The sequence below is a fragment of the Lissotriton helveticus genome, chromosome 6 (genome assembly GCF_964261635.1).
Source record: "Lissotriton helveticus chromosome 6, aLisHel1.1, whole genome shotgun sequence".
NCBI classification, from domain to species: Eukaryota; Metazoa; Chordata; class Amphibia; order Caudata; family Salamandridae; genus Lissotriton; species Lissotriton helveticus.
The window spans coordinates 1,041,101,085-1,041,125,649 of record NC_136067.1 but is presented as its reverse complement, the minus strand read 5'-3'; the positions used below and the strand labels follow the sequence as shown (position 1 = coordinate 1,041,125,649).

The following is a 24,565-nucleotide window of genomic DNA, read 5'->3' as shown; positions in this document are numbered from 1 at the left end:
ACATTTTTCATTGTCGGCACATTGTTCAGGTGTCAGTGCGTCCTTCTAAATGCCTGATTTGTCCCCATAATTTAGCTCATAGAAAAAGTTAAAAAAAAAGGTACGCAGAGAGAACAGAAAATACGTCCAAATAAATTAATGTAAAATACTTAACACTATTAAAGTACCATAGTTCTCAATTGTATCCTAAAATGTCAGGATGCTCTCTGACGGTGCTGTGCAACCAATCACTAAACAACAAAGTCTGCTAAGAAAGGAAGCCCACAACTCCCACTCCTCAACGTCAATTTGTTTTTTCTCCTCAGACACAAGCTTTAAAATCTCCATCCAAGAATAGCATAAGATCTGAAAAGGCTCAATTTTAGATCACCTTCGGCTGACGTGAAAGTTCTGGCTTGTACAATGTAAATGAAGATTGTTTACATGTTCAAGTCTTTGGGTTGCAATGTATTTTATGATAGGGAGCAGGAAAGATTGTGATAAAAATGCAAATAGTCTTATTATCAATCTACACACATCTGTGTTTGCCAATATGCACAAACAAAAAGGAGAATGGCTCCCAATGGACTTTGAACCTTGACCATCATAGAATAAGACAGTGGGCAGGTGATATTCCTCATGGAAGCGGGAAAGTCACTTCCTGGGAACCAGAAAGTGTAAAATGGCTATTCTAGTACAGAGATTTTGATTTAGCAATATTGTAAATCTTGGTATTCAGGAATCGCTTAATCCGCCTTGACATTGTCTTCCACAGGCTAATTAAGAGCACATTTATGCCATTTCTTTGAGAATATGGTTTCTTGTGCCTGAGGCAGGACTTTGTTTAACTTACTACATAGTGTAACATATTTCGACGGCATCATTTCAAAGCATCATCACTGTTGAGGCTTCCCCAGTGTGAAGTTCTGTGACTTTCAGATTGTTAACATAAAAAGTCATACAGGTTGGTACAAGTGCAGGGGCATGGAAGCAGAATTTCACATGGCACTAACCAATTCACATTGCCAAGAGGGTGGGGGAGGGTGGTACCAGAACCAGGCATCCACAGGAATTACCCTGAGAGGCTATATCAGTATTAAGCAGTACATACTTTTCCTTCTCTTCACACTCTGGATCAAGGAGTTCTTTTATGACCTAAGCGACAGTCACCGCAGCTGACCATACATCGTCAAAATGTTTCCTCTACACACATCTATCAGGAGACACTGCTGCAAAAACACGCAACACAGTCCACCAGGGGAGTGTGCCACCACCTCCATTGTCAACAGAACAGCATCAGCATGTTGCAGAGCCAATAGCTTGGAGCTGATCACAACCGCCTTTAGGTCTCGATAAAAGCTGATAGGCTGTTCAACCACACAGCATTCACTATGCTGTTGATACCAGACTCACTGCTGGAAATCCTGGAGGATTACAAGCTATGTTTCAGATCTATGGCTGACAAGTTCAGAAAAGTCCTTACTGTTTGGTGTTATTTTTTAGTTTGATAGTTCACTGATAATATACTCCTAAAGAAAGAACATTTCAGGTGAGCAAATTTAGAGGGATTTTTTGTGTGGGGATACTTAGGTTTCAAAATGTGATTGTTAATCTCGTAGATCCTAGTTTACTCCAACTCAGGCTCCCAGCTTTCATTTTGAGTTTTGTAGTGATGGGGCACAGCAGGCATGGCTTTCCATCCACAGAAGATGAGCGCTCATGAATAAATCTATGATCCACAGCAAGCGTTCTTTTTGTACTAAAATGACTAATGCTTGTTTCAAACAAAACAGGGAGGTGTGTGTGGTGGTTCAGAACAGCATGACCTATGGAGTACATTTCCAATCCATAGGAATGTGGATTTCAACAAGTTCTTAATTATGTTGGTTCTCACTCCTCACTAGCTCGAATTATTGAGGCGACCAATTTGTGACTAACAAAAATGAATATTGTGGTGCACTACTATAAGGAAAAGAGTTCAAAGTTCTTTCAGCTTGTCATGAATAATGCATAAATCCTTACTATTCATGGAATGTTCTCCACAAAGATAAGCATGTCACTTTAATATTTGTGCGCTTGGCAACTTTACTTTATATTTCATGTTTCATCACATATTCAAGAATGATCTTATCAAATTTGGTTTAATTCTTACTGAATAAATGCCAAATTTCACAAGAACATATAAGAATGCTGTGTATTTGGGCTCACTTTTATACCTTTGCACAAGGATTTTCACATTGCCCAGGCACTCGTCCTAATTATTTACTGCTACACGCTGTTTTATTCTTTATTGAGAGGACTAAACAGTACAGTCAACTTCCAGAGATCTTAATATAAAGAAAATTAAACTTCCAAAAATTCTAATTTAAAGAAAAAGTAATTTCTCACTTTCTTTCCCATCTCACTGAAAATGGAGCCTACGATAATGGGCTAATGGGACTAATATTCAGGAGAGCACAATGCTTTAATTCTAAACAGTCTTCTTTTGTAAAGGTGTGAGACCAAGTGGACTAATCTTTCTCTTCTTAACTTTTCCTGATCTGATCTGATGATGGAGATGAATTCAGCTAAAGACGAGACACAGCTATAGTCAGGCTACAGACTATTCTTTACTCAGGGTAATGCTAGAGTGCCTGCTAATGGATGAAAATAATTTTCTGACTTAAGACTATCACTGAAATCTATGAATGCAAAATATGACTTAATTTATCTATGTCTTTTTTAAGATGACGCACAAGAATAAAATAGCTATAATAATCATGAAAAGCTCGAGGAATACATGCAGAGAAGAGAAGATGGATATGTCTAAATCCCATCATATAAACACAATGTTTAACAGGGCATTTTTACTTCTGTTTCTCCATAGTGCCACCTATTAATTTCAAGGCCACATTAACTTGCTCATTAGTGTTAATAGCAAAGAGGGAGAGAACAGGAGTGAAATTGAGATTTGTTTGTATATTCCTCAAACAGCCATATCAACAGTAGTAGGAAGAAGATTTGATGTCCTTGAAAAATTACATGTTTTTATAATGATCTTCCAATAATATACCCTCCTCATTTCATTAAAAACATGCTAAATAGAAAAAAATGGTCTTCATTACATTACTATTCTCATTTGTAGCTGATGATTTGGCTGAAAAGGAGGCAGTGGGAGCTAGAAGGCTCGTACCCTTGTGGGGCTGGAACAAGCTTTCCAAGTGACTGAGTTCAGAATTGCTCCTAGAAAGGGCTGGGACTTGTCCACGTTGATGGTGAAACCCACATCGTAGGGAGATCTAAGGTGAACTGTGTGTGAGCTATACACTGCTGTTTGCTTGTACTCTTTATCAGCCAGTGGTTGAGATACAGGAAGACATGAATGCCACTCCTCCGGTGATGAATAGCTACAACTGCAGGGCATTTGGTGAAGTCTCTGGGGGCGGTGGGTACACCGAAAGGCAGAAACTTGCATAGAAAGTGCTGTCCACTAACCATAAATCTCAAGTAGCAGTGATGTGCAGGGTGTATCAGGATATGACAAGAGGTATCATTGAAGTCGAGGGCGGTCATGCAAGTCGCCTTGCTGCAATAGTGGAAAGAAGTCCTGGAGCATGGCCATGTGGAAAAGTTGTGACAGAATGGACACTCTGAAGGGGCCTGTGATTTACTATGGGCCTGAGGAACTCTTCTTACTTGGGGATTAGAAAGTACAGGGAGAACACTCCTTTGTCGTGTTGTGCTAGAGACACAGACTCTGTGGTGCCCTTGATTAAGAACACATTACTTCTTCCTGGAGGAGGAGCTGGTGCTCTGGTGAGAAGGAGTACTTGAGGGGGGGATGTTTGGTGGTGGAACAATGGGTTATAGGCAGTAAGCCTGCTCTACAATGGGCAGGAATCATTGGTCTGTGGTGAATTGTCACTATTGTGGAAGGAACCCCTGCAGAAGTCCCCTGACAGGTGTTGTGTGATATGGGGAAGGTAGACGAAGTCACTACTTGGTGGGTGTGGCGCCCTTAGCCACCCCAGCTCTACCCCTTCCCTTGGAATTGTTTCTCCTAAAGCAACTCTGGAATAACTCTGAGAGGCTTGTGGCTGGTTATGGCAGGAGGTGGAGGCTTCTGGGGAGATGGTATTGGGGCTGCCACGGAATTGTAAGTGATGAAAAGTCAAACGTGCGATGGAGACTAGAGACCTCCCACTGCTTTGGCTGTGTTGCTGTTTTTTTGTTGATTTTTTTGAGCATCTGATCAACTTGAGGCCCAGAGAGGTGTTCCCCATCAAAGGGCATGTTGATCAGATGCTGCTGGACTGCTGGACTTAAGATTTGAAGCCGGAGACACAGAGCCAAGCAGGTCTGTGGATTAAGACACTCGAGTTAATGCCTTTGGCGGCGGGGTCAACCCTGTCAAGAGAACACCTGATGGTAGCATTGGAAAATGTTTGCCCTCCCACTACAATCTCCTGTGCCCATTGTTCGTACAGATTTGGGAGATGCTGGATTAGGTCTCCATTCTTGTCCCAACGGACCTGGTGGTACCTGGATAACAACCCCACATAGTTGGCAAAACACCAGTGAGTTGCAGATTGTGTGGCTACTCATTTCCCTGCAGCATCGGCATTTCTTACTTTCTTTGTAGATGGGGCATCAGCAGTACCCTGTGCGTTTGCCCATTCGCCGGTGGTGTGCACTGCCAATGATTTTGGTGGGAGCTGACCTCTGATGTAGGGTGGGTCTGAGGGGGGAAGGGCATGTATTTTTTGTCAAACCTCGGGGTGACTTTCCTAGCCTTGACTGGGCCTTTGAAAACATCCTGTGTAGTCTTAAGCATCCCCTTCAAAATAGGCGAAAACAGTGGAATGCTGAGTTTGTGAGAGCGCTTCAACCAGGAAGTCACCCTTGTCTGCAATGGTTTGTAGGTCTACCTTGTGAAAGGAGGCTTACCAGTGTATTAACTGGTGGAATGAGGAAGTATTATCTGGAGGGGAAGACTTGATAGAGTAGAGGTCGGGGTAGTTATCACCTGTAGGAACAACCCCATAATCTTCCCATGGATCATCCCGGGCCACAAGGCATAAGGAGCATCGTAAAGGTCTATGTGCTGAGGACTCGCCACTCCACAGGAAGAATGTGTAGAGCCCCCCGGGGAAGGAAGTGGAGGTCCCTGTCAAGGTGGAGATGGAGGAGGAGGATGAGATGAAAGAGCAGGTGGAGAGGGCAGCATACTGGTGCCCTTGTCTTGATGCTTCTTTAGCTTAGGAGGTGGAGTGGGCTCCAATGCTAGCTGCTTCTCAAAAGTAAGCTTCCTCTTGAAAGGAAGTGACCTTGTGGTGGATCTGAGGTAAATTTCCCCATCTGGGGGTGAATGAACAGTATTCATTGCTGAGAGTCCAACTCATCTTGAAGGTATTGTAGAATCCTCAGCTCCTGATCCTCTGAGTCTGTCGTGAATAGTGGACTGAGTGCTGAATGCTGTTTCGACTTCAAATCTGGTTTCAAAATCTACTGTTCTTTCAGCTAAGAAGAGCCGAATGGTGCTGGCACCGGGACCTTGGAGGTTGTAGAGGGAGCTGTTTATGTTGAGGTGGGCTAGGTTTTGAGCTTTGAGTGTCTGGATTGGCACTGGGGACAGAGTAGGAGTCATCTCCGCAGCCTTGAGTTGGTGCGGTCTATGGCTGAGATGCAGTGGCGGCACGGGAAGCTGTGTCTCTGATTGTGGCTTAATGTCTGACCCCCAAAGGGGTGGTGGGTGACTTAATATAGAGAGCTGGTATGCACTGTTGTTGTCTTCTGGTGTTGGCCAGGTGTGGACTGCAGGTCTGGCATCTTGGACTCTCGAGGGTGAATCAAGTTCAGGGCTAAAGGTCGCAAATTGTTAAACCAGAGCCTCTCCATCAGCTTTTTCTTCTTTGACATCTTCTCCAAAAATGTCTGGGGTATCATCATCTAGTTGTTGCTTCATGATGTGTCGAGCAAGCCGATGATCATGATTGTTCTGAATGGTCTTTGTAGAGCAAAATGCAAGCAGGCAGAGCAGGAGGCCTTGTTGTGCTCCGGCAACAAACAGAGAGCAGAAACAAGTACTTGGAACAGTGGACAGTAACAAAAGGGTGTCTGTTCCATCATGGTGCTCACATTGTTGAGTGTGGAACCCAATAAAATAGGCCAGAGAATGGAGTCAACAAACCCAAAAGACTCTGATTAGATGAAAGGAGCACGACGGAGCCAAAGAAACTCAATGCAGAAAAGGACTGTCTGAAGCTATCAAGAAAGGAAGACTTGAGAAGCCCCATGCGGTGTCGACTCAGAGCCCCGGCGAAGCACATCCTACACAGATGCGGAAGAAAACGATATAACAATGGAGACGTTGCCCATAGCAATTACAAGTCATAGGAGGAGTCACTATACCTTGTGACTGGAAGGACTTCTTCGAACAAAAATAGGTTGTGTACATCCAACCACTAGATGGCAGGAATATGCAGGGCATGTCTATCTACAGCTACACATGCCATGAACATAGCATTCCCTAATGGATTTTGATTATTTTTGGTTACCACATATATTGATTCTGCTATTGGAAATGTGCTTCTTCTAAAAAATTGCAACATACAAATGATAATTTCCGATTTTGATGCAACTGTAACCAAGTTCTTGATCTTCTTTTGGGCTGCAACTTAAAGATATACATGTTTCCAATATTATACAATACTACACAAAGAGCTCTAATTGATTCATAGAAATTGCATAATCCCAGCATTAGGAAATATCTTTTTTATTCCCCTTTCCAAAACTCTCAGGTTCAAATTGACCCTATATAATTAATTAAACATTTGATTCAAAAGGTGATGAAGTCAAGTGGCAAAAGTTGTGTTGCCATTTGACAATTTTACTCTGGATTTTTATCATTTCAATCAACCCCCTAATATGTCTACTCATATTGTTTGGAATGCTTTTATGGTCATCACAAGAAGTTGCACTTTTGAAAATGTGAAGTCATTAAACATAAGTATAAACACATTTTGGAGAGTTTTAAAACATTGAGGTAGAAGTGTAGCATATCAAATGACAGGGACTGTCTTGGACAACTTAATAAAGCTAAGTGGGAATTAAATAAGAGTTCTACTCATAGTTCAGAAATACAGAAAAAGTCCAGAGATCATGGTCCTGGATGGAATTGCCTGCGTTTATGAGTAAGAGATGGAGGAGTTTTGCTCGAGGCACTGGACCTATATAGGTATGTGATTGATAGGGGTTTGAGCATTTGCTCCTCCTTAAAAGATATGGACAATTTTAGTCTTGAAAGTGATTCCTTTACATAAAGCGAGCTATCTCACCATTAGTATAGATAAGAGGGACTAACCCGGGACGACCTATTGCAGCACATAATTTCAGCAGTCAATTCATTTTATTTGAAGATTGATGAGTGTATTCAAAGCTACTTCTCTATGCTATGTGGAACATTCTACTAGCCTTAAGAAAGCCCTGGTCCAACTGACCATCAAGGACGAAACATGTGTCGGCTGTTGCGCTTCCTAAGGAGTAAAAACAAGACCTCTGGAATTATAAAGATGTTGATGACAATAAAGTAACGCCATCTACAACAACTTACAACAAGTGCCTTTTTTTATGTAAAGGAATCACTTTCAAGACTGAAATTGTCCATATCTTCTAAGGAGGAGCAAATGCTCAAACCCCTATCACAGTTCTACTGATAGTGTATTTGTTTGCTTAAGATTAGCACACAATACCGCAGGTGATGTAATAAGACAGATAAATTACTGGATAGCTGTTTAAGCATTTGGGAGAAATTTGCAAGTATAAATATCTGGGAGAAATAGAAAAACATTCCATTATTAATAAATAGTGGTTTGCAAATTTTCTAATTTTCAGTAAATGTCTAAGTGTTACACTAGATTTTATGAAACTTAATTGACTCCTGGAAACATTCTGCTCAACTCTGAGTTAAACTCATATTTTTCAAGCATTTTAAGATTTTTAATCTTGACTTGTATTTGTTGGAAAAATATTTCTCTAGCTTTGAAATTCAAAATGCTATTGGCAGTTTAAGCAAGCAAACTTCTCATATGCAACTGGTTTCCGGTCTAATTTTACTTAATGTTTTGAGACTTCAGGCACAACACCATTCTAACTTGTGTAGACATTATCTGGGTAATTACAAATTGAAGGGGGCATTCCTTTAAGTCATGATGTATTTAATTCCTAAGAAAGATTGTGGTCCATTCCCCAATAAGAATTATCATCCTATTTCTCTGATTAAGTTTGGTAGAATTATTTTTTTCAAACTGTAGTCAATTAGATAAATGTATGCCTCATTTTATTAAAACCTATTTGTCTGATGATTGATTTTGTATAGTGCCATAACGTAATTGAATATAATACAAACATCTTATAGTTTTTAAATTGCCTTTGTAGTGAACTCTTTGAAAGCTGCAAAGATATCAGATTGGGTTGGTATGGTATTGGCCCTAACTTTTTGAAGATGGCTCTCTTCTTTATTGCTTTCCTAAGACATCTATTTTTGTTAAATTGTATCGGGTACAAAACAAGGCTGCCCTCCTTTTCCACTTCTATCAGTATTTCAATAAAGGGTCCCTTCTGGAAAGAATTAGAGGTAATTTTCAACATAGGACAATATTCTTAAGTATACTTAAGAACCACAGAATACAATACCTGTTTTCGTTAAAGAAATTAAGGCATTTTCAGCAGTCTCTGGTACAGTATGCTTATTGATAAGCGTTTGCTTTCAATTTTGCTACAGAACATATTTTGACTCTTATTGATTTGGCATGGCATTATACCAAAAACAATCAAATATTTTGATTTCTGAATGTTGGTGTCAGTGTGAAACAAGAAATCTTAATTTAAACATTATTAAACAGAAAGATAATTAATTGATTGAAAAGTGGTCCCACTTGTACTTTTGTACCTAGAACTTGTATGATTTCATATTCAGTTATTCACACTTTAGCAACGATATCAATAATTTGCCCTTTTTTAATAATACAATAAGGAATATACAGCCTGATTCATCATTCTCCCGTTTGCGAGCCCCTAATAGCGATTCATAACGAATCGCTATTAAGGACTTGCAAAACGGGATTTATATAGGAATTGCAATTAATATTGTGATTCCTACATGTTCCTTATTTGCGATTAGCCTACAGGCCCATAGGAATGCATGGGGAGTTATTCCTTATTTGCGATTAGCAATTAGCTAATCGCAAATAAGGATGCGATTTCAAGGGTGCAGGGGTGTCCAAAGGACACCCTCTAGCACCCCTGAAATGTAATCTACATTGGTGTTGCGCACACACATGTCCAAAGGACATGTGTGTGTGTGTAACATGCACCTTAGAAAAATGCATTTAAATGCATTTTTCTAAGTTTTTGCTATTTACCGAGAGGTCTGACCTCTCGGTAAATAGCGGCCCAAAATTGCAATTTCGCAATTTTAAAATGCTTCATGAATTGCATTTAAGGAATCTCAAATAGAGATTCCTTAAATTCAATTCTTCGCAAATGTGCGAATTCTTAAATAGCGAATTCTGAGAATCTTGCCCTTTGCGAGTGCAATTTAGCTTGATGAATCAGGCGGATATTATGTACCCTGTAAGCATTTGTTTGTGGCATGTGGTGCTGTAGATTCACATGCTCTGCATACTTCTGCCATCTAGTGTTGGGTCTAGATGTGTGCAAGTTCATTGTTAGATTGTTTTTCTTTCCACAATTGGGTTTGGACACATTGTGGTGCTCTGGTTCGAGATAGTCCCTGGTTCTTTTCAGTTTGCTGTTCATTGCCACCCTCATCGGTATTGTTTCGGTTGCGTTTTCCATCATTGCATCGGGAAAATCAGAGAACTTTCACATGCTGATTCAACATGCTTCAATCGTGGGCTCCGGAGCTCACTCGTTTAGACCTACTCTTTATTTCAACTAGCCTTGACCAAGAATGCACTGCTAATGGAACAAACTCCATTTTGCTACTGCCCCAACTGCCACGCAACGTATCTGAAAACCAACATTCCATCAGATTTGCAACTTACGTCTGCTTCTGGACCATCAGGAAGCAGGCCATTGGGTGCGTTTCAGAGAGACGCAGCACAGAAAGATCGAAGAGACACACACCATCTTAGGTCAAGATGTTGAATAGGAAAAGGAAGAACTTCATTAGGCCTTTGCATTGGAGGAAGAGGCCTTTTCTATTCATGACTTCGGATAGGGCTTCGCCTCCGACCACACCATTGGTCTCCAGTTGCAAGATCATCCTTCGGTCTAGCCCCTGCCCGTGTTCCATCTCCCAAAATATTCAGTTTTGACTGAGTTTTCAGCTGCCGGCCACCACGTCCAGCAGGCCGTGGTAGGGTAGGCACTGACCACCTGCTACGGACACCTCGCTCTCGGCACCAAAAGCCAAGCCAAAACAGCAGGCTCTTACAACGAGTCGCTCAGACTAAGCACTGAGCCAACCACCTGCCTCTTTGGCTCCGAGCACCACGCTTCCTTCCTCGTAGGCTCAGACCATCTGGGACCCGAAAAAGAAAACTGCTTCGGTACCAAAACCTTACGCTTCCACATCAAATTTGCCTGGAGAACCAATCCTCCGAACCATGCGGAGGGCTCAATCCAAAGCAGAAAAGCTTCATATACAACCTCGCACTGGCGGTATTTTAGCTCAGCTTGTGAACTCGGCATCCAAATCAACTAAGTGCACGTTTTACTTTGGGGAGGCCCTAGATGTAATAATGCCTGCTAAAAAGTAAAAAGGACTTTGCAACAGCCCGTTGAATCTTCTTCTTCGTCCTTCTCTACAACCTCAACCACCTCCTCCATCTTCTTTGCCGCCATCACCACCACCTTCACCACACCATTCACAGGGTGAACCAGAAGACTTCACACCACAGGGGTCTCCAGTCTCCCATCGATGATCTAGGAGGAGGAGATAATTCATAACCACATTACACAGATCCTTGGGATAATTATGACGTTGATCCCCCGGGTCATACTGACCCAGATCTCTACCCTTCCAGGCCATCACCCCTTGATGATGTTTCATCTATTCAAGACCTCATCACTAGGCCAGCAGTATATCGCCAGGTTTCCCTGCATAGGGACCCTATTGAGGATGATTTCCTTTTTGAAACTTTGTCCAATAAGCATAAAGCATGTCAATACCTCCTTATTCATTTATTTATTTTATTTTTTAGAGTTGTATATAGCGCGAACTAGACTCAAGACATCAGGTATCAGAGCGCTTTTCATGAGCACCAGTTTTGTTACAGATGGACACATTCATTTTTGTTAGGCACGGGGAGATTAAGTGATTTGCCCAGAATCACAGGATGTTGAGCGTCGTTGCAGATACTCGAACCCGGTTCATCAGCTTCGAGGTCGACCACTCTAGCCGTAAGGCTACATCGTTCTCTCTCCTCTCTCTCTTTCGTTCTCTCTCCTCTCTGTTGTTCTCTCTCCTCTCTCTGTCGTTCTCGCTCTCTCTGGCCTCGTTCTCTCTCTCTCTTTCTCTCTCTCTCGTTCTCTCTCTTTTATGCTTAATGGTATGCTTAGACACGCTTATTACATTTTCAAAGACCCAGTGTGTGCCCGTATAAGTAAGCCCAGGTCCGACAAGAAATATAAGCCTGCACCCTCAGACTCTATTTACAGTAAAGGTCAGCTCTCCCCAGACTCATTAGTTGTATCTATTGCCCGTAAAAGAATCCATTCTCAATTCTCAGATGATGCTCCTCCACCTGATAAGGAATTCAAGCTTATTGATGCCTCGCAGAAGTGGATGGCAGCTCAATCCTTAAATCATTGGTGAATCGCTAAAACAAAAGCCTTGCTAGCTAGATATGACAGCGCACATGGGGGTGAAATGGAAGAACTCCTCCAATACCTCCCTGATGAATATAAAAAAGGGGACAAGAGATTGTAAATGAGGAAACATTTATCTCTAATAAGTCAATTAAATGTGCCCTAGACTCAGCGGACACAGCCCCCAGGCGAGTCAACACAAGTGTATTGTTGCATAGACATGCTTGGCTACGTATAGTTGGCTTCAAGCCAGAGGTGCAACAAACACTATTAAATATGCCTTTTGATAAAGAGCATCTATTTTGTCTCCAGGTGAACCAAGCATTAAAAAAAATGAAAAAGGATACCAAAGTAGCTAAATCAATGAGGGCGCTAAAAACCTCTGCCTGGCATGGCTTCTTTCAACTTCGCTTCTACAAACAGGGTAGCAAAACACCCACACCCGATGCCTCTACCTACGCCTATGGGCAGCAACAAACCTCCCCCTCAAGAGGAAACTACAGGGCCACATATAGAGGAAATAATTCAAAAGGTAAAGGTGTGAGTGACACCTCCACCTCCAAGCAGTGACTCTCTGCTTATTCCCCTCAACCACTTCTTAGCACCTGTCAGGGATGAGTACAACATTTTGTCTCCGCCTGGAAAACCATAACAACAAATCAATGGATGTTGGACATTATCCAACATGTTTACTGTCTGGAGCTCATAACTACACTTTCAAGCATTCCAAATTGCAGACACAATCTCTCTATAGAACATTAAAACCTGCTCAAACAGGAAGTAGAGGATCTTTTACTCAAAGAAGCCATAGAGACCGTTCCTCTTCAACACCAAGGTACAGGAGTGTACTCCCTATACTTTCTAATGCCACCAAAAGACGGCTCACTACAGCCTCTCTTAGACCTCAGGCACTTAAATCATTACAAAATATCAGAACACTTCCATATGATCACTCTACAATCATGATTCCACTGATTCAGAAAGGTGACTTTATGTCAGAATTAGACTTAAAGGACGCTTGTGTCCACATTACAATCCACCTCAGATTTGTTATATCTAGAAAACATTATTAGTTCAAAGTTCTTCCATTCGAATCACTACTGCACCCTGGGTGTGCATCAAATGTCTTCCAGAAGTAGCAGCACATCTGCACAGACAGAACATTCATGTCTTCCCATATCTGGACGACTGGCTCATCAAAGCCAGTACACATCTCCTGTGTCAACAATACACACAGACTACTCTCCATCTTATCCATCAACTGGGGTTTGCTACCAACATACAGAAATCACACCTTCCACCTTTACAGCTTCAGCCATATATATGGGCCATGCTCAGCACACAGTTGGGTTTAGCATACTTAAATCTAGCCAGGATTCAAAATATCCAAACACTGCTACAGCAGTTTCAACCCAACCAACACATAACAGTCAGAACAGTTATGCGACTCTTAGGCATGATGGCATCTTGCATCGCAATAATACCACATGCTCGACTGCATATGCGACTGCTGCAAGAATGTTTGGCACACCAATGGTCTCAATCACAGGGTCAGCTAGAAGATCTAGCGGTGGTGGACCGGCACACTCATCGCCTCTGCAGTGGTGGAAGACACAAAATCTATCATAGGGGTGGCCATTTCTTGACGCTGTTCCCCAGATCATTTTCACCCGAGATGCATCCCTTACAAGATGGGGTGCTTATCTTCAGGATATCACAGGTCACGGTCTCTGGGATTCCAGTCACCTCGGGTCGCCACATCAATTACCTTGCGCTTCAAGCTGTTCACCTAGCATTTAAAGTATTTCTAACTCAGCTGGCAGGCAAGGTTGTCTTATTCCAGGTGAACAACATGGCACCCATGTACTATTCACAAAAACAGGGGGAGGCACTCTCTACAGTAATCACGCTCAACTCAGATGATTTGGCATTGGGTGAAACGTTGCAACATCCATCTGCTGGTGGAACACCTCCCAGGGATGGACAACCACTTTGCGGACCTTATCGGCAGGATGCAGCAACAAATCCACGAGTGGGAACTCCACCCACAAGTCCTTGTCTCATGCTTTCACAAGTGGAGGTTTCCACAAATAGACCTTTCGCAACTGCAGACAATGCAAAATGCCTAGACTTCACCTCCAGATTCCCTCACCCACTATCCAAACGCAATGTTCTATGGATGAACTGGTCAGGGATATTTGCTTTTCCGTCTCTCCCTCTGCTTCAGTTTGTGGTTCGGAGGCTCAGGCAAAAGTCTCTCACCCCTATTCTAGTAGCTACTATTTGGGCTTGTCAACTATGGTTCACTACACTACTCGAATGCTCTACTGTTCCCCACCAGCAGCTTCCCCTCAACCCGGACCTTCTTACTCCAAACCACAGCGAAATCAGGCACCCAAATCCAAATAAGCTCAACCATGCGATTTGGCTCCTGAGTTCATAGAATTGGGTTACCTTAATCTCCCTCCTGATTTATAAGCATTCTTAAAAGAAGCACATAGACCTACAAATAGAGGATGTTATGCAACGAAGTGGAAAAGATTTGTTTTCTACTGTCGCAGTAAAGAAATTAATCCATTTGATGCAACTGTGCGATACATTGTTTTCTATCTTTTCCATTTGCATTACTCTGGCCTCACTTACACTTTCATACGTCTACATTTACCATCTACAAAACAGGCAACAATTATCCTTGTTCAAGGTACCTTTTTTAAGGCATTCATGGAAGGCCTTAAAATAGTAATTCCAGCTAAAGTTCAAACCTGCAGCAGCATTGAATCTCAATATAGTACTCACCAGACTTATGGATCCACTATAAGAGCCACTTCACAACTGCCTTCTACAATTCTTGTCCTGGAAAATTGCTTTTTAATAGCCATTACCTCACTTAGGCACATCAGTTAGCTCCAGGAAATAACCTTGGAGAATCTTTTCTTCCAGCTACACAGAGATAGGGTGGTCCATAGAACCAACCTAAAATCCCTTTCAAAAGTGTTTTCATCTTTCCACCTCAGTCAGTTGATTTACTCATTTTCTTTTCACATTCGGATCCGGTTACCGAAAGAGGTCTTCACACCCTAGATGTCAAAAGAGCTCTAATGGAATATATTGACAGAACTAAAGAGTTCTGTACAATTAATGGCTTTCTACCAATGACCATGATAATATTTCTGGATGGCACAAGATCAAAAAAGCCGGAAATCACCTTTCTCTTTTAATGAAAAATTACCAGGACACAACCTAAATTTCTGCCCTGAACCAAAGTTAGACATACTTCCTTTTTAGAGACTCCTTTGTTAATAAGAAATCTGATTAATCATTTTTTTCCACTAAACAATTTTCTATAATATTGAAATTTTAAAATAAAACTTCTTTCTGGAAATGTTGGAGACTGGAAGATTTAAACTGAATTAGTCAGATTTTATTTAATGGAAAATTGATTTCCTACAATCATTTTAAATCTGCTTAGGTCAATATGATAAACTTGCTTCTTCAACAGACTGAGTTACAGAAAGGTAACAGATTCCAAGTTTAGGTAACGAATTGCAGACAAACATTTTACAAGTTTACAATATTGCCTTCATGTTCTATCGAGAATAAAAACTACAGAACAAAATTGAAATGAAAGAATAAAATTGAAATGGGAATTCACTGACGTACATAAGATTTAATGCAACATTCATTTGGATTCAAGATCTGTAAGCCTTACTCACTCTGTTGTTTTTTTTAAATTACAACAGATTGTTTTATCTAGTCACTTTCTATAAAAATAATCTTAGCTGATTATAGCAGGCAGCTCTGTTCTACTGACAAGGCTCCCTTACTCATGTGCTTTTTTCATTTCCCTTTCTTAGCTTCTGGGGGGACAGTGGCAAACAATTAATGACACTTTGGCACCTCAATTCCATCATCATTAACGATACTTTATTAGGTAGTATTTTGATCAGTGATATGTAAATTAGTTGATTAATTAATTGTCATTGCATTATGATAATATGTAAATGTACAGGAATTTATATAGCGCAAATCACCAAGCGGTTTCTAAGCGCTTGCTTAGGGAACCCGTCCTGGTATTCCCCTGTGAGATTAACCCGGCAGGGTATCCGCAAGGTGAAAGCCAGGCATCCCGCCATGGGGGGCCGTTGTGGAGATTAAGCAAGCTATTGCCCAGAGTCGCAGAGTGTGAACCCGTGAATCGAGTAGGCACCGGAGCGAGAATTGTCGAGTCCATGGACATTTTAGGACATTTTAGGACTCAAGACCCCGCCAAGCTGGGAATTGAACCCTGGTCCCGGGCTGGCCTCTGCTTCCAGGTCTGCCTCCTCTAACCAGTGAGCCACACTTCTCCACTTCTCCACTTAACTGGTAGACTGCAAAACCATTCTAGTATAATATATGGTGGAATGGGGTATGATATTGTTCCTCTACAGTGAAAAATAAAGCATGATTTGTTATTGTCACTGATAACTACTTTCTTATTTAGGAAGTCCTATCAGGTTGTACCCAATACATGTTTAGGAATACTAAACATCTTTCATTCGTCTTAGTTTAGTCTAGTAATTCTCTATTACTAATTTCATGGACATTTACAATTTGGCTTGGTTATATATTTTTTATTTTGTACCTGCAATTACATATTCCTTTCACCCCTTTTTGTTCTTACACCAACAATTTATAAAAAATTAGTTTTAGATGCCCAATATTACTGGTATTTACAAGAAAACAATAATCATAATGCAATTTCACATATCAATCGATATATAATGTATGTTTTAGTTATTAAATCATCTCTCTTTATGATATATCAAACATTTTTGTAGTGTTGATTACAAAACGTATTATGATGAATTTTTAATAATGTTTTTTCAAGTATGGAGAAGAGCGCAGCAAATCTGGAAACACATCTGTAAACATTGTGCGTGACTTACACTTTTCTGTAATGGCAGTGCGAACATCAGTACTAGAAGTTTTATTTTTCAAGTTCTGGGCCAGCGTGAATACAGACTCAAGCTGGGGATGGCGGTGTTCTAAGTCTTCCTTAGTTATCTGCAAAGGATAAAGTAAATTCCAAGAATTCATAAGTTTCATTTTACATAATGCTGCAAGATTTATTCACAGTGATTATACAAGAATAGTTAAGCGCATGATCTGTGACTTCTATGTTCCAGCTTAGCCCCCTCATTGTTTATTACATTTGACAAATGGCATTTTGTAAAATCAAGTAGGCTGTTAGCATGTGCTAATTTGAGTGTGCCTTTTTTGTCAGTTATCAATCATTATTTATTAACATACTTTATACTTGTGGTTTCTACAAATATGAATTACGAAAAGGACCTGTCAATTAATCACTGTTCGTAGATTCCTTACCTTAGAATATCCCAGGCGTGGAGCTGGATCCGGAAACATTTGCTCGACCAATACCCTTGTGTGCCAGTAAGTGGCATCAGTCGGCTCCACGTGATGTCGTCGGAGTTGTACGTGCCAGAAGTGACATCCATATCACCTATACAGGCACCACCTCAGCACGCTGATGTCAGTTCCTTTTTACAACTTTTCACGTCAGAGCGGGGAGCCATGAAGTGCACTGATAGTGGTGTGAACAGAACTAGGACCCTGAAAGGGATCAGCCCTGGCCCTACAAACCTGTCCGTAGTGCGGGGAGGATTGGTGGGTCAGTAAGGAATCTGCAGCTAGATTATGTCTCTACCAGATAAGGTGTTACTGTAGGTAAGTAACTTGTCCATCGATAGAGGCGTCTAGCAGCAGATTCCTTACCTTAGAATAGATACCCCAGCAATACTATCCTCGGAGGAGGTACTGTGGACAAGTTTAGACCAGGTAGCCCTGCAGGACGGAGTGGCCATAAAGGCCGTCCCTCTGGACTTTACTCTCCAGTCAGTAGTGCTTAGAGAACATGTGCGGTTATGCCCTAGTTGCTGCCTGACAAATGTCAAGTACTGAAACACCACATTGCAAAGCCATGGTTGCAGCCTCAGCCAGATGTGACATTAAATACCCACCAACAAGGACATTGCTCTGTCCAGCGAGTCGATGGTGTCAAGCCCACAATGAATGGTGAACTTGGCTGCATCCCTCCCTTCTGTTACTGCTTGTGAGAGAAAGGCCCAGTTCTTCTCCAGGACATGTGGCAGAACCTGCGTAACTGTTTCCCACATGGAGAGGACGTAGCGGGTCAATAGGCATGCAGTGTTCCCTGCCCGAAATACAAGGCTGGCGGAAGGAAAAATCTTCTTGCCCCAACTATCCAGCCTCTTTGATTCCACGTACGGGGATGCGGAAGGGACTGCGCTTTGTGAGGTAGAGGATTGGACCACCAAGCCCTCGGCGGAGGTGGATTGGTGAGGAATTTTGGGACACCTGGTGCAGGGCGATGGCAGCGGGTGATTTTCCTATTCACAGAAGCCCCTGTGCTGGGCTTTGACCAGGCTCCCAGAAGGACATTAATCAAGGCCTTGTTAAAAGGCAGGAGGGGTTCCAAGGAGGAGACACCCGGTTGCAGGGCCTCCGTCAAGATGTTTGTCTTGATACCCACAGAAGAGGGAGCTGAAGGTCCAGGAACTCAGTTACCCTTCTCACCACAATACATATGAAGCTTCCTCCTCCGTAATCACAGTAGGGGGAGATAGCAGGCCAGAATCTGGGCAGGTATCCAGTCCCCTGACCTCACCCAATTCCTCATACCAGTCAATTTCTTGCTTAGGCTGGTCTTGTAAATGGTCCAGCGACTCTCTTAATCCTCCTCCAACCCTAGCCCATCAAAATAAGGCTGAGGAACCGACGTAGGAACCAAGGGTAAAGTTGGCACCAAAATCTGTGTCAAAAGGCACTGATCCGGCTCCAGGTCATCGTGGATAAGAATGGGACTGACGTTGCAAGTCTCGGCATGGGGCCAGCACCGGGGATGTTTACAGGGATCCACCACCAGATCCATTTTGGGCCATCAGCGCCAGGGCCTGCATCTGTCAGCACAGAACCGAACCTCTGAGCTTCCGGAACCCAAAGACACACCGGAAGGGTCAGGTCACCCAAACATGAGGCACATGGCATCATAGAATTCTTTAAGTTCTGTGAGGTTTGCTCCAGCCCATGGAAAGACAGGGAAGTGTGGAGCCTATACAGAGGAAGGCTCCGCAGAATGAGGCCTAAAGAGCCAAGGCTCCTCTGTCACATTTGCCGGCGGACAGGGAGACGAGGGAACTTGATTCAACTTTGTATTTCTTATGCCTCTTACCTGACTGACTCGACAACTTTGAGCAGGAGGACGAGGACTTAGAACTCACCGAGTGACGCCTGGACCTTCCCCTTGACCGGTACCGGGAATGAGACCTCTGAGGTGAGCAACACTGAGATGAACGCAAGGCCGCAAGCATTTTTTGGGACCGCTGCCTCTATGCCTTCCGAACAAAAGCCCAGCAGTCGGAGCACGACTTTGAGTCGTGGTCACGTTCCAGGCACCAGAGACAAATTTAAGTGACATGGTGCAATGGCAGGTACCGCACGGTTTGAAGCCAGAAGTCTTCATAGGAATCGAGGGAAAACCTACACACCAATTAACGTTGAAAAAAGCCTGTCAAAAAGTGACAGAGGGTAGCTCTCTTCACGGATCTGCGCTAGCTGGCATAGAAAGAAAAGAACTGACATCAGTGCACCGAGGGGGCACCTATATAGGTGATACAGATGTCACTCGGCGCAGACGACACTGACGTCGTCATGAACAGCCAACTGACATCACCTACTGGGGCGCAAGGGTTCATGCAAACGTTTCCGGATCGGGTTTGATGCCTTGGATGTTCCAAGGTTAGCAATCTGCAGCTAGATGTCTCAATCAATATGTTTCTTGTTATAATATGCACCTTTCAGCATACACATTTTCTGGTACTTTTCAACAATACTTCTTGAGTTACCATCAGCACAGCAAGGCAGACATACTCCTCTTGAAGAAAGCTTTATTTCAGTTCTGTTCAAAGTTTAGGATTGACCCTGTTCCAAAAATTCAGGCAATGGACCCCAAAGACCTTCCACATTCTCTGCAGTCTTTTGAAGCATTCCAAGTCGGACTATGACCAGATCTACAGAAGATTGCTTTCATAGCGCATACTGATGAAAAACACATCCACATGACCCAGATTTGAACTAACAAAGATTTCCTAGATATAAGTTTGTTATGCCAACAGTGAATGGGAACAGCCATAGAAAGAGTGCAGCAAAGACATTATTTAGGAATGTATTTCTTAAATCTAAGTAATACTATTAGAAAGTGAAATATGAATGCTACTCACTTTCATCCGGGATATGGTTTGAGTAATCTCTTCAGTGTCTCCTACAGTGACAATGTTCGACTTAAGCATATGATCAATCAACACCAACCAGTCTGCCAGTTCTGTGGCAGTCCTATCCAGATCTACTGGCACTGGAAGCTCGTAGCTACGTGGGGATGACAGGGGAACTTCATTCGCAGAAGACACCAGTACCACTTTTTGCATAGGAGAATAGACTAAAATATAGAGAAAAAAACATGATTTGTGTGCATTTCGAATTCGTTTTATCCACTATATACATGATAATAATATTACTTTCTTACTGATGTCCAGAAACCTTGAAAAGCATAATAAAGAATGCATTTGTAAACATTTACAGTGGAACAATTTAAACATACATGAAATTTGCGTCTTCAGTAATGACAAACTGTGTGTGGATGTTTCAAATTAGCTGATATTGTTGTCAGACACTGAATTTGACAATTCTCTGCTGCTTTTATCATTTTTGTTTTCCCAAGAAACAGCAACATTTCTTCCATGCAGACCTACTCATGCAGCAATATTGTTTTAGTTAAGGAAATATTTTGCTGATCTTTTTCAGCACTATTTCTGTATGTTGCGAAAAGAGGAAGCTTGCTTCCATGCAGGACCCTTCCTTAATGGTTTAGGATTTCCTTTCTTTCCAGAAGCCATTTCATCCTTTAAAATATATTGTTATCCCAGACCATTCCTTACTGCTCTGGTTGACTTTTGATAACCTGGACAAGCTTTAATCAAATCTGAATTCCTCTGCCTTATTTATTTAAATCTATTTCCCACCCAGTGCAGGCCAATCCACACCTCAAAGTGGGCTTTAACAACACACTATTGATACATGTATTCTGATCTCAAGAATAAAAAAATGGCAAGTAGATGGACTGATTATGTGATAAGTCTATAATGAAATCCATGTCCCGCTACCCGGAGAATGGGGAATAAACATCAAATTTTTAAATCAAAGTCTTGAATTAGGCCTACAGCTATAAACTCAGGCAAAGAATCTTGATACAGTACCGATTTCAATATGTGTGCAGTCATCCATTAACCTAAAACGCAACTACTGTGTAGGTCAGAAATAACTGTATTTAAACTCAATGTGTCACACATGCTGTACCATTCAACACACAAAATTTGAACTGAAACATTTACAAAGAGCCCTGCTAGAAAATCTCCGAAGCAAAAAACCAGCTCAGCTGACAGACACCTCAGAAAATAACCTCTTTCACTACCTCACCCAAAAAAATGAAAATCTACCAATCAGTCGTACAATGGGGAGGTGGCATATTTGGAAGAGCAAGCCACAACCTTAAACACATTGGGGAAGATAACCAACAGAAGCAGAGAAAACTCAATGCACAAAACACTGTAGAGGGTAAAACAAAACCATTAGAAGAAACAAAAAAGACCCACAAAACTAAGAACATGTTTACTCTAGGGGTGAATATTGAGACTTAGTCAGACTGTGCCCATACTCTAAGTGCAACTACATTCTATTTTGTGTCACATCCAATGTTACTGATTTATCCTGTGTATCAGACCACAGACTCTGAAAATAAATAGTTTTAGAGTTGATGCTATTTTCGAGTTGGGACTGCAGATGTATTTTACATTGCTATCTCTTGTCAAGGCCTGTACTGTTATTCCATACATTATTCTTGCAGCACTGCAATATGCAGGTTCCAACACACTTTAGATTCTGAATCCCTTTGATCCTCCTTTCCATAATCCACATCACCCTTCATTTTGGTGCTTTTCTGGTAATTCTATTCTGTTTACTAGGGGTACTTAGTAGTCCCTAGTGCTCTTTCTGGGTACATTGTACTATTATTCTATCCTCTCCAAGTGTAATATTATTCTTGTAATGACATTCCTTACATATGAAGCATTTGTGTTTAGTGTGATCCTGTGGCAAGCAAGGGAAATGTCAAAAAAGAAAGGGAGGACTCCTTCTTGGTACAATAAGGGACCAAGGAGAACAGAAGTAAAAAACAAATCAAGTCCCTTACGCACAACTCTTGAGACCCTTCACTGTGCTGCCCAATTTCCTCACAATGACAACCATGTAAAAGCATACACATGAATTATACAATATTAAAAAGGTGAGAACACAAACATATGAATAATAAAACATAAATGGTATGTTAAAAAATAAACAGTTTATTATACGTTGATAAAAAATCGCATATCATTTATATCAGTACAGTGCCATCAATTAAAATTACATCTGGGTTTGTAAAAAAGGAATAAACCTCCTAAACATATAATGCAATACTCATTATGTATAGTATACAGTTATGCACAGTTATTATAGACTTTAAAAGATCACAGTTGTCAAAAGTTGTCGACGCGGCGTTTCGGTGTACTAAGATGTCACCTTCATCAGGACAAAACAGTTCTGCGAATTTTAATTATCCCCCTCGTTTTAATTTGGAGGTAGTCTAGTTGACTTGTCTCAAATGATAGAGACTCTGATAAATTCCATCTGATGCAAAATTCCTCTCTGTTTACTTCAGGAACTCGGACATAAGGGTGTAGCTGGAGGGGAGCCACCGTTTTTTTTAAGTAACAGGAGATATGAACCATGAATGAAGAGTTCAATGGCCCTTACTGCAGCGTGACTGGATTCTCTCAATTTGCTCTCACCGCTGAGTTTATGTTCGTGGTGTCTTTATCAATTCGACCTCTTTGTTTTGTATCGGCCTCCCTGCGCCCCTCACAACTACACGGTTTCTTGCAGCACTGCAATATGCAGGTTCCAACACACTTCAGATTCTGAATCCCTTTGATCCTCCTTTCCATAATCCACATCACCCTTCATTTTGGTGCTTTTCTGGTAATTCTATTCTGTTTACTAGGGGTACTTAGTAGTCCCTAGTGCTCTTTCTGGGTACATTGTACTATTATTCTATCCTCTCCAAGTGTAATATTATTCTTGTAATGACATTCCTTACATATGAAGCATTTGTGTTTAGTGTGATCCTGTGGCAAGCAAGGGAAATGGAAGTTCCAAGGGAAATAGATTATACATGAAGGACAGAATTTAAAAGGTATATCTTATTAGATTTACCTTGTTCAAGGTTCTTTGCATATGATCTGATTTGGTCACTTTTGTAATCTAAAGTTCATCACGAAAATTACTCAGATAGCGCTAGCAGGTTCATTATTCTTTGAATGCTTTTTCACCTTGTTTCATTTTTTAGCCCCCGCTGATGATCCACAGTGCAGCAAACAGGTCCCAAAAGAGATGACAGGGAAAACGAAGACTTTTAATGTATAATACTTTGAACCGTCCTGTTGATAGTGGGAAGTGCTTGTGAACTTCAAAATATAAGCTGCAAGCATGCAATCATAAAGTACTATCCATCATAGGAGCAACTCACACAGGTCAAAACAGCCGCGCCATCTATCGCTGTCCTTTAAATCTGGAAAATCCATGACAACAGCAAGCATAAACCACTCTCAAGCAACCAAATGATGCTGAATAGTGTATTCACTACCATCAAATCATGAAATTAGAGGTCACGAAAATAGTTCTAAAATGATACAAGCTACTTTCCTGTAAACTATGGTTTTCAGCTTGAAGCTCTTACACATACACTTTCAGTGCATAATCCTGCCATATTGTGGTTGGGAATCAAATTGTTTAATGCCAATCAAAAGGTTTTTCTTTTTCCTTTGTGAATTGACACGGGTGGAGTCAGTATCACTTACTATGATGCTGATCATAAGCCCACAATGCCCCCATGCTTGTAATTCATTTAACTTGTCGGTTGAGCCATTCCGGACACCATGAGTTGCATTGAACCACACTTACACAGATGCAACAACTCGTTGGTAAAGCAGTAAAAAAAAGCCTCCTAACACTTGCAGCTGTTGTCCCTGGAATTGGCAAACATTTAGTATAAGTAGCATTGTTCCAGCTCCAGGACACCTGTACAGCAGAGGCAATAATGTAATCCAGTGGGACAGGTTAGAGAGGCTATAGGTGACCTTCGATGAGACTTAATGTTATTGGAATAAAATAATTGCCAATAGGGGCCCATGTTTTCTTTGTATTTCACAGAATCAGTTCAGTTCAAAAACTTTATTGCGATTAGTTTTAACCATAAAAGCACATACAAATACAATATACAATTTTCAAACATACCATAAGTTTTTAAAATCAATTCATATGTATAAAATACATCGTCCTGAATTCATCGGAGTGGGAAGAGGCAACATTTAAAAGTTGTAAAAATATAAGTTATTGATACAAATACATAAAAGTTGTATAAAATCCCATAACGTAGTCGGTCACTCCCTGCGTCTCTCACAGAATCAGTCGACACTAGCTATCAAAAACAGTTACACCATTCTCCTGAAAACTCGCTTCACTGCGGCAGAACTTAGTTAGAGAGTGTGAAGCTCTGTTGCCTCTGAAGTGGGGAAGTCCAGAATCACCAAAAGGCTTCATC

General features: G+C 41.4%; 1 protein-coding gene across 2 annotated transcripts in view; it reads right to left on the bottom strand.

The window, feature by feature from the left end:
- UTRN (utrophin) overlaps positions 1 to 24,565 on the bottom strand; it is a 1,532,463-nt gene that overhangs the window by 879,433 nt on the left and 628,465 nt on the right. For both annotated transcript variants that reach the window (XM_078648677.1, XM_078648678.1), the window contains 2 exons: positions 20,094 to 20,308; positions 16,722 to 16,839 (listed from right to left, as the gene is read on the bottom strand). In XM_078648677.1, coding sequence (XP_078504803.1) covers positions 16,722 to 16,839; positions 20,094 to 20,308 — 333 coding nt within the window. The remainder of the gene's footprint in view (positions 1 to 16,721; positions 16,840 to 20,093; positions 20,309 to 24,565) is intronic.